At 48.9% G+C, this 10,265-nt stretch overlaps 1 protein-coding gene across 1 annotated transcript; it reads right to left on the reverse strand.

Annotated features, from left to right (window-relative positions):
- Window positions 1–6,356: 6,356 nt before the first annotated feature.
- LOC144168558 (uncharacterized) lies at window positions 6,357–9,716 on the reverse strand. Its single transcript, XM_077697516.1, has 3 exons — window positions 9,685–9,716; window positions 9,375–9,636; window positions 6,357–6,723 (listed from the first exon to the last, which is right to left on the reverse strand). Exons 1-3 carry the CDS (start codon window positions 9,714–9,716, stop codon window positions 6,415–6,417), a joined length of 603 nt encoding a protein of 200 aa, XP_077553642.1. The 3' UTR covers window positions 6,357–6,414.
- Between the last annotated feature and the right edge of the window lie 549 nt (window positions 9,717–10,265).

Here is a 10,265-nt window from a genome sequence, read left to right on the forward strand (position 1 = left end):
GTCATATTTTTATATCTCCCGTGTTCTTTTCTGCCGTTATCTTCTTAATTTACACGATATCAGTTTAGAGCGTTGTTTTCGTACCCGGCCTCACCGGGTTCCAATAGACCTTTACTTTTTCGAGCTACTGTTTTTTTCACTGTGCCGGGTGACTGTTTCCGTGGTTCCATGGAGTGCATGTTATTTTAGAGTTTTAAATATATGAAACTGCGCTCTCGCATCCTCGTTCGTGGTTAACCAGCACGTTATTTGGTGACAAGTGCAAGCGGGACCGGACCGGACCATACCTGACCAAACCAAGCCTAACTTAAACTTCACTTCATACACAAAGCCGGCCAACCAAGAACCAATTTTTAATTGCAGAATAATGCTATAAATCTGGGCCCAAGACCGCCAAATGGGATTAAAGGTTCATTGGAACTAAGGAACACGTCTAATCGTAGGTATACGTTTGGTATTGTACATTGCATTTGCAGTTAGCATTAATATGGCTCAACAACTGCAACTGCTGTAAAGTGATGGTGAAAATTAAGATTTTAGATCTAAAGCGGGCTGCGAGTCGAGGTCATCTCGTTTAAATTGGCTGAGAACGTACCACAAAGAAAACGTCTTTTTGTACTATTCTGCAACTTGGTCCGCCAACAAAGTAATCAGAAGTGTGTTTTTTTTTGTTTGTTTGTTTACAAAATGAACAGCTAGCGTTCTTTTTGCAGGTCGTAGTTTTTCCTATTTTTAAGAGAGCCAGCTGTAAATAACTTCACTTACAAGGTGTCAAACTGAAACACACAATTATACGCACTGTACTTGTGTTTTTCCTCAAGTCCTACGCGATTATAGTTGCTCAAAACTGCACTATTTTGTGTGATATATAATATTATATGTCGAACGGCACATCTCTGCAGTCCATTTCTGGCTTTGGTGTAGAATGGGCCGCTGAAATTACCATTACATGTTTTGAGCATGCACAATTGTCTGCAGAGCCTTATTCTTTATTTGACATCCGGATAACGCATTTTACAAGCAAAAAGAAAAACTTCGTGTGGGTCCTTCCAGTAATTACATCGTTTGTGGCGCACCCAGAAACGCTCAAAAGTGAATGCAGCTAAGCCGAATTGCCGTAGCGTTTCTACGCTTGAATAGTCGCAGCATTGAATCATTCATTTGATGGAATTAAATCTATAAATTAAATTAATTGATGGAATTTAAGAATGGATGGAAAAGTAGATTATGGAGAATATCAACGGCCGCAAGCTCCCGCAACCTCTGTGTTTCATGCAAGTCGGAACTATATTTTAGCAAACACGAGCAATTTTCGCGCGCCAAGAGCATCTTTAAATAAAATGCGAACCACAGTTTAGCTGACCCTGACCTCATTATTTTCCTTTCTCCAACATAAGTCTGCGCACCACAAGCGGTTTTTAAAGGCGCGTTTGTGAATGGTTCATTAGGGCGCACTGAAAGAGCAATTACTAGCAGCAGTGTCGGAGGCTGGACCGCTAGCCGGCCGCGCCACAGACGAGGGGAGGCAGACAGACGCCTCTCCCTCGCCCCGTTTTCCTACCTCCTTTCCCAATCCTCATTTTCCCGCGCTCCCCATAACCTTTTCTTTGTCTTCGTTTGACCACGGCGTCAACCCATCGATTCGCCGCCATGTTGAATTCCCGAGGCTAACCTCGACACCAGGGACGGCGCGCGACAGGTAGACGGGACCGGAGCGATCTTCGCGCTTCGCTTTATCGACTTGGCGAGCTCATCGTCACGCTCAATTTTGTATTGCGCTCCCCACAATCCTGTCATCGCATTTCGGTCTCTCCATTCTTGCTGACCCTCGGCTCTTTCCGCTCGCCTCCGGTGCAGCACAACGAAGAACGTATTCATGAGCTCCGCGAGGTCGCTGGGCCGCTGATTGCAGGCCTCTGTCGCCAGTTCCCGAGCACATTTATAAAATTTTATGAACGCGTTTTTCATTCTCGTAAAGATCGATTTTCTTTCCCCGTGCGTAAATTACGTGGCCACAGAGCGTTAAACTGAAATCTTTCAGAGCGGTAAAATGGATCTGGAAGAGGGCGGCTAAAAACGGATATGTTGCCTCTTTATTTGAACTTAACATTGAAAATGTTCGCCGCAGGCGCACTCCCTCCGGCCGCATACAAAAAAGAAGCGCTGTCATATTGACATTTGTTAGTTGCCCAACAACCGAAACTTGAGCTTCGAAACACAAATTCCAAAATGCAGAATGGCTTCCAGCTTGATAATTCCTCAGTTAGCGAATTTACATTTTGACCGCATCTACTAGCGACACGTGTTTTGCCAAGCACTGAGGCAGAAGATCTGATTATCTACGTGCACTGTATGCTTCATCATTTCTCGCGCCTTTTTTTTCTTTCTCGCTTTCGTATGTTCGTTTATTCCGGGCGGACATCGCATGAAATACATATGGCTGCACAGAGTCTGCAGGTGCAGAAAACAAGAACGCAATAACAAAAAGCCCAAAAACAAAAGCTCGCAAACGTGGCGTAAAGCTGCGCCTGGCGGCTGCTCGGTGGAGCCAAATCCCTAATCCAGTTCCCCATCGACCAAACCACCTGTCGCTGAGCAGACTCTCTCAGACAAAGTGGCGCGAGTCTGCAAACCAAAACAAATCGATGCGTGCTTACCTTGCGTAGGTGGCGCTACAATCGTCCCAGCTGACGACGACGTAGCGAACACTTGTTTGCCGGGTCCATACCGCGTTACATTACCTGCTGCCGAGTGCCTTCGTCGTCGCACCTTCCACGAAGTTCGAACGCCTGCTCGGTGTCATGCCACTCTACGCGGTCTCTGTACGAGCGCCGCCAAAAGAGCCGCGCGCTTGCTAAAAGTGGTGCGAAGAGCGCGTCAAAAATTACTTTCTCAAGCGATGGTGCCGCCATCTAACGGAAGTTGCAGAAACTGCGCGACAGACGATCGCCGAGCGCGGAGCCGTAACCGCTTCGCGCGGGGCTTCAGCTCGCGTCTAGAATCTTGCGCCTTTATGAATTCCAGAGAAGCCGATATGTTGAATAGAATTGATCTGAAACATTTTTCAAAGGAGAGGCCTTACTCGCGCATGCATGGCGTGTGAACTTGGGGTTGATAACGCCAGTAAATATTCTTGGTTGGTTTTGATGGCCCAGTTTGACGCCTGAGTGTACATGTGGATGTGTACATGTGGAGCGTTGTGGATGTATGAGCCTGTCAATCAAGGGCGCATGCCACTGTAAAAACGAATGTGCGGGTGTTTCAAGCCAGCGTCATGCGTCGGCGGCAGACAAGAGAGAGCGTTGCTACAGTTCATTTCACAAGCTGCTTACGGCAGGGCAAAGTTTACGAGGCGCGTGCCGAAGCGGTTCCACCTGCCCAGTGGGGGGAGGCTTCCAAGGCCCCAAAGCCTATTCTTCGGGCGGCCTCCGCAAAATGTCACAGTGAGTTAGGCGCGCTTATTCGGCGGATTAGTTTTGAAGCGTGAGACATCCACAGGGCCACCCGCAGGTTTTGAAATGTACTACACGTCGTGTCGCTCCATTGGTGTAGGAAGACTCTCAGTCAACGTCGTAGAGAAAAAGGTGCGCGAGAGTCAAAAAGAATTGCAGAAAAACTTGCAGGAACTATTGCACATACATTGCTGGGAAGAATATTTTTACTGGGCAATACACCAAGGTATGAAGGCCCTGGGGCTTTTTATTAAGGAAGTACTGACACGAAATTTCAAAGCTGAGATAGCTATATAAGAAGCTTCCTTTGTATATGGAGATATCTCCCAGCAAGTTTCAACAGTACTAGTTAAGTACAACGTATTTTAAATCAATTTTAATATTTGCACGCTATAAAGAGCTCAGAACAGATACCTAGAGCCACTAGTGGCTCTACAAATGACTATTTGACAGCGCCTCACCATGGGCCTTGCCCCAAACTGCCGACGTCAGGGCTGGCGCGACGTAGCCAAGCATGTAGCCAAGGCTCTGGCTGCTGTTGGCGCGCGACGCTGCGCCTTGTGTAACGCGTCACAGTTTTTGGACTGACGTCATGCTGCCCGGGCACGCGCGATGAGAACAGCGCCGTCAAGAGTGCCTTCTTGTCATGGCGGCCGCCTCGGTGTTCGTTCGTCGAAACCGAAACTGACACGAATGAAGGAGGCTGTAAATAATTATTCACACTTCGGTCAACCGTTTAATGTTTCATTTTACGATTACTGGACTGGTAGGCACCCATAGCAGCGAAGAAAAAAAAAACGTAACACGAAACTTTCGTGTCAGTACTCCCCATGCATCTCTGGGGAGCGCTACACCGAACCTCTTTAGAGTTGGCTTCACTACAATACACAGATGCATTGTTGTGAAGACAGTTTTCCGTAGGAAATATGAGAAGACTGATATCACAATAAAATAACCCAAGGGCTATTCATTAAAAAAACCGATCGAGTGGCCGAGCCCCATATATGTCTGCGGAGCGTTATGCACTAACCCCTGCAAAGTTGGCTTGCCCACTAGGCGCAAATGCATTGCTGGGAACTGTTCATGACCGTGCGGGGCTCCCCCCTTATTGCGAGCGCTAGACTCTAACATTCACCTTAGTGAAACGATTCGACCTTGAAGATTCTGGTTGCGGGTTTATGAAGCTCGGCCACAAAAGTTGGCACAGTGCCAAGAATGAAGTCAGCGGCGCAGCTGTCGCTGCGGAATTATGTGCGTAATTATGCTGCCTTGAAGTGTGCTCAAAACTAAGAGAAATCATTAGGCACACAATAAGATAAACAATTTGGTACCTAATAGGAGCATAATTAGATAAACAACGACTGAGAAAGTGCTGTAACACGAAATACGGGATAAATTCGTGGAACCACCCTCAATCTATAATCCGAGAACCCCCACAGCCCCAACCGTGCAACGCCCTGCAGCGGCACAAAAGTGCATAATTGGCGGAAGCAACACACTGATTCGTTATAATAGCGTCAATGTATGTAATTGGCCGAGCGGAATTGAAAAAAAATACAATTAAAAAAGTTACAAAAATTAACGTGCGAGAGCAAAAATATCTCGTTTTTTTTTTTTATCGCACACACACACACCCCGCTCGATTACCTTCCGAGATCTCTCCCCCGGGTCCGTCCATGTTGTGGCCAAATATGTACACCCTGGCAGATTTACAAGATCAGGCACGCCGACAGCATCTCTGCGCGCTACGCGCAAGCAGGCAGTGTTTCCCGGTCCCCCATCTCATCCTCTCCCGTGAAGCCGCATCAGGGATCCGTAAAGCACAAACCTCCTCTCTGCTCACTCCACTTCGTATCCACTACATACAAGGCATCCCACTTGCCCTACAACGAACTGCCCTTCCTACCCATCAGTACGACACCTTTACTGGGAGTGCCGCCCGCCAGACCTGCCACCACACCTGCGTTCCCGCATCACCTCCTCGGAGGACTGCTTGAATCCGGGTCTTGGCGTGGATGTCAAGTCAACGCAAGACCTCCTGGCAGCCCACTGCCTTCGTGTTAGTGAGGACCTCTGGGAGTTCTACGGACCAGCCGTCTCCTAATGAAGAGATAGTGGCGCGATCGAAGGCCAGGAATAGGGCTGTTTAGAGAAGTAAAGTTTTCACTCTCTCTCTCCCCTCATTTACGCTACTGGAGCGATTAAATGTGTTAATTCCCTACAGCTAGGCATTTTTGTGCAATGTAGGGCATCACACGGTAGGTTTTCAAAATTCCGTGCGACCAATTGTCTACATTTACGCTATTAGTATAACTTCATTAAATGTTTCAACTTCGACCAGTTATGCATATTTGTGCAAAGCAGGGCGTTACACGGTTGGCCCGTTTTCAGCGTGCTTCCGGCGTTCCCTCCCGGCTATTTCTATTTTCATCTTCGGTTTTTTTTTTATTTTTTAGTTCATTTTTGTAGCTTTTTTTATCTCCGGGTTTTCCGAAATTTCGCTTGCCCAAGTACCCCAATTTACACTATTATAACGATTAAATGTGTTATCGCCGGTTATGCATTTTTGCGCGAATGCAGGGCGTTCACGGTTGGTGCCTTAAGGGTGCTCGGCAAAGAATGCTGCGCATTAAAACAACGACGGGCCAAAATTCTGCAGCGGGCTAACACCCTGCACCTTTATAAAAGGACGTCTTGCGTTTAGCCAGCAACCGAACTCTGAAAAATCATTTGGGTGGTGCTGAAGCAACCAAAAAAAAAAAAAGAAAAAAAAAGGTACATTAGTGGAGTAAGTCCGCGACTGGGGTGTACGCCACCCTTCACAAGCCAACCACCTGTACTGCAGAAAAATTCATAGCGCATATTTTATAGCGCATAGCGCATAGCCTATATATAGCCCACAGCCTTTTTTATTATTATTATTAGGTGCACGCGTAGCAGCTCGGCCGAGCAACAGGGTCTTTCAGGTCGCGTCGCTTGTTTCGCTTGGCGCGTCCGCGCCGTCACGGGCTGCAGCCTCCGCATCTGCGACGTTTTGTGGCGTGGCGGGGTAGCTGCTGAGCAGGTTGACGAGCGAGATGGAGGCCCAGTTGTGCCGGTCGCGCCTGCACGAGGGCCCGATGGGCGACAGGCGCAGCGTGCGCAACTTGTCGGGCTCTTCGCCCGCGAGCCTGGAGTAGCGGTGGCGGCCCTCGTGCTGCTTCCGGTTGCGCCAGGCGTAGCACGACGCCCCCAGGACCAGCGCGGACAGGGTGGCCGCGGTCAGCACCACCTGGGAGCAGAAGCAGTACCAGGATCTCGAGCTAGTCACTTAGTAGCAGAAGCAGGAGTGAGTGAGTGAGCGAGTGAGTGCTGTGAGAGAGTGCTGTGAGTGAGTGAGTGAGTGAGTGAGTGAGTGAGTGAGTGAGTGAGTGAGTGAGTGAGTGAGTGAGTGAGTGAGTGAGTGTTGTGAGAGACAATGAGTGAGCGAGTGAGTGATGAGTGAATGAGTGAGTGAGTGCTGTGAGAAAGTGCTATGAGCGAGTGCTGGGAGCGACCGAGTGAGTGAGTGAGTGACAATGAGTGAGAAAGTGAGTGCTGTGAGCGAGTGAGTGAGTGATCAATGAGTGAGCGAGTGAGTGAGTGATCAATGAGTGAGTGAGTGAGTGAGTGAGTGAGTGAGTGAGTGAGTGAGTGAGTGAGTGAGTGAGTGAGTGAGTGAGTGAGTGAGTGAGTGAGTGGAAAATGTGAACGGATGTGGGGAGATGTGGAAGAATCAAAATCCTCGCTGAACGGGGCAAGAGCAGGAAACAAAGGACAAAGCTGACAATAATGTTGGAGCACTATGAGGGCTGCAGGCAAAAAACAGCGCATCTTTTCACGTGCGCTTATTCAATTAAACTCCAATAAGATCTACGACCTTATTCAGACCCATGAATATCTACGACACGCTGTCGTTTTTTAAAGATACGCCGATTGTTATCCATCCAGTCAAACCGCTAAAACTCACTGACTGGCCAGACTCTGGTGGTGAGATCAAGTGCAAAAACCTCTCCCGACACAAGGGGGATGAGCATGATGAGGAGCGTTCCTTCAAATACTTCGGTGTGCGTGCGCTGTCAGTTTTCGTCCAGGTTTGAAAATTAAAACACGCTTGTCAGCGCTGGTAATTGAATGCAGTCCCCGTAGGTTCCAAAACGGGAATCGATAACTACTCAGTCACCCCTCCTTCGCTGATAAGAATTCAATTTCGGCGTTTTATGCCCAAGTTTTGTCATTCTCAAGCCCAGGGGACAAAAACACAATGCCTCGCGGTTCGTATAATTAGCTCAAACTGGCCACAGCAATGGCTAAGATACAGGCCGCTGCTGGATAAATGTGAAGGCTCACGAGGAGCATAAAAAGAGAAGAAAAAAACTTTGGATGATTCCTCTGTCATAGGAATCGGTACAACACACAAGTTAAATGTGAAGCGAAATATGTAGCTGAGCATGATTTGCGGGACGGTGGCTGCCTTGTGGGTGTGCTTGGCAAGCGACGTCCTGCTGGCGGGTCGCTTAGGCAAAGGTGTACTGGCGTCATTTCCGTGACGGATATGACGTCAGGGAAATCTTCATGCATCCCGGCATAAAATACTTTCGTGTTAAAAATAAAACCCGAAAACGAACAACCCCAAGTGTAACGTACTCTTTAGTACTAAAGGTTGCTTTCCCGCGAGAAGACACTGTGTGCACGGGTGCACCCTTTACAGGCCGCTTGCTTCGTCGTACTGGCGTCACTTCCGTGACGGATATGACGTATGTGAAATTTTCGTGTACCCGGGAATAAAACACTTTCGTGTTAAAACAGCCTCTGACCAATGCCCACTTACGGCCCATACGCATGCGGAGGATTGATCAAGGAACTGGCCAGGTCCAATAAACTCCTCGACAGATTTGGAGGGTCATCTGTTCTGGTATCGTACAAAACTATGGCGATTGGACGCGCCGTGTGGCAGACACGGGCATACTCGGGCACGAGCCGCGCCAAGTCAGGCTAAAAAGCGGACACGTTACCAAATGGCAACGCCAATCCCTCACGAGTACTATAGGATCGTCTGCTACGGACCACTACCCAGACAGCACGTATACCCCCGCTCGGAGTTCTTGTTTTCATACATTGTCCCTAGAAAATGATAAAAACCGCATAGTCTTCCGGCCACAGCTATCGCTGCAGGGCGCATAACCTCGTTGTGATCGTCTGCGACTATGTGTGGCGTACCGATGTGAGCCTGTGTTTTCTGACTTTCTACGTAGCGCGAAGGCCTGCTGTTTTGGTTTAGGACGCACCTACACTAGTACCGCGCCAACATTCAAAGCCCTTCAAAAAATAAGTCTACCGCATCAAGCCGCATGGATCGCTGTGTCACTTCTCGTCACATTCAACGTTAGACTTTCACATTCCTCGTCAAATTAAGTAGGAATATTCCCCACAGGGTAACAAGTATGTTTTTTACATTTAAATGGAAGTTTTTTTTAAGTTCTGTCTCACGTAACACTGTCTAATAACTCCTACGTTACCCCAGTCCAACCCGTTAGTGCAGCCTACAGTGAAGTGACATCAACAGTATTAAGCTCCCCAGATAATCATCATCGGATTGATCTAGATTGTCACGGGCACTAATCCGCGTTAATTCTCGGTTCACTTTTTGAACAAGTCATGCCTATTCCTTTCCTGGTGCATCATACATGTATACGAGCCTTTCAACAAGATTTTTAGACATGTCATCTGGCTGTTGGAATAAACAGCGCAAAAAACAAGGACGGCGGAAAGAAAGGCACAACATAGGCGCTGTGTCCCCATATTTCACGCTGTTTATCGCAACAAACCGTAAACCAATTCCCCTAAACCCTTACTCTGCTGCAGTTTTTCTAACTGTATCGCATCCGGTCGCGCCCATCGCACCTGAGCCACGGTCTGCGGGTCGTGCTGGGCCCATCCGGCTTTGGCACGCTTCTGAAATGCGGGGTTCCGCATGGACTCGGCGACAAGCGGCTCGACCGTGTGGTCGTGCAGCGGGCGTGGTGGTTCCTCGCCTTCGGTCGACAGGCCGGTGTCGTTGGTGGTGGTCGTCATGAGCGTGGTGAGGGCGGCCAGGGCGGCCACCCACCGTCTCCTTGGCGCCATGTCCTCGGGCGCCGCCACAGCGGCCAGGGCATGGCCCACGCTGCGGCGCCGGTGCTGCTGTTATCGTACACCAACCACACTGCCGGACCTGACGTCTTGCCTCCTCCTCCTCCTCTTCATTGTTTCCCCGCTCTTCTAGGCTGCTGATCGTGGTGTCGCGATGACGACGATAGTGATGATGGTGCGAACTCAGACTGGCTCGTTTGCCTTCCCGGCCGCGTATATGCGTTTCCTAGTCAGTACAGCCAGCCGTCACCTGAGCCGTCATCAGCGGTTTCATTGAGGGCTAACCCACAGTTAACCCTCAATGAAACCGCTGATAGTAAGCTAAAACAGCTTTGGCTTTACCGATTGTAGAGGTGCTTCCCCCGTTTGCTTGCGTGCTGCTAGCATGTTATCGCAACTACCTGTTGGCCCAAGATGCCTCTGATCACGGGCTGTACACTTCTCCTAAGCTCCAACATCTCAGGTTCGAGTTCAGGTTCTGCTGGAAAAGAAGTCCCTGCCAAACTCGCTTGTGCGAAGTGTCGCTGACCTCTTTTCGCTGTGGTGTGCCTTCACTTAATCGATACCTATATCGGGCAGATCTGACAACCTCCTCCTTGTGCCACGAAATTGAATCCTAAGAACATTTCTTCCTTTTTTTGCCGCCGATTTTCTAATCATCGG

This window comes from Haemaphysalis longicornis, unplaced genomic scaffold, assembly GCF_048455015.1.
Source record: "Haemaphysalis longicornis isolate Haplotype H1 unplaced genomic scaffold, Haemaphysalis longicornis Haplotype H1 scaffold_2, whole genome shotgun sequence".
NCBI classification, from domain to species: domain Eukaryota; kingdom Metazoa; phylum Arthropoda; class Arachnida; order Ixodida; family Ixodidae; genus Haemaphysalis; species Haemaphysalis longicornis.

Coding starts and splice junctions, on each gene's coding strand:
- LOC144168558 (XM_077697516.1), bottom strand. CDS start 9,716: ATGAAGAGGAGGAGGAGGAGGCAAGACGTCAG. Junction 9,637..9,684: donor AGGAGGAGGCAAGACGTCAG/GTCCGGCAGTGT, acceptor CCGGCGCCGCAG/CGTGGGCCATGCCCTGGCCG. Junction 6,724..9,374: donor ACCCGCAGACCGTGGCTCAG/GTGCGATGGGCG, acceptor TTCTGCTCCCAG/GTGGTGCTGACCGCGGCCAC.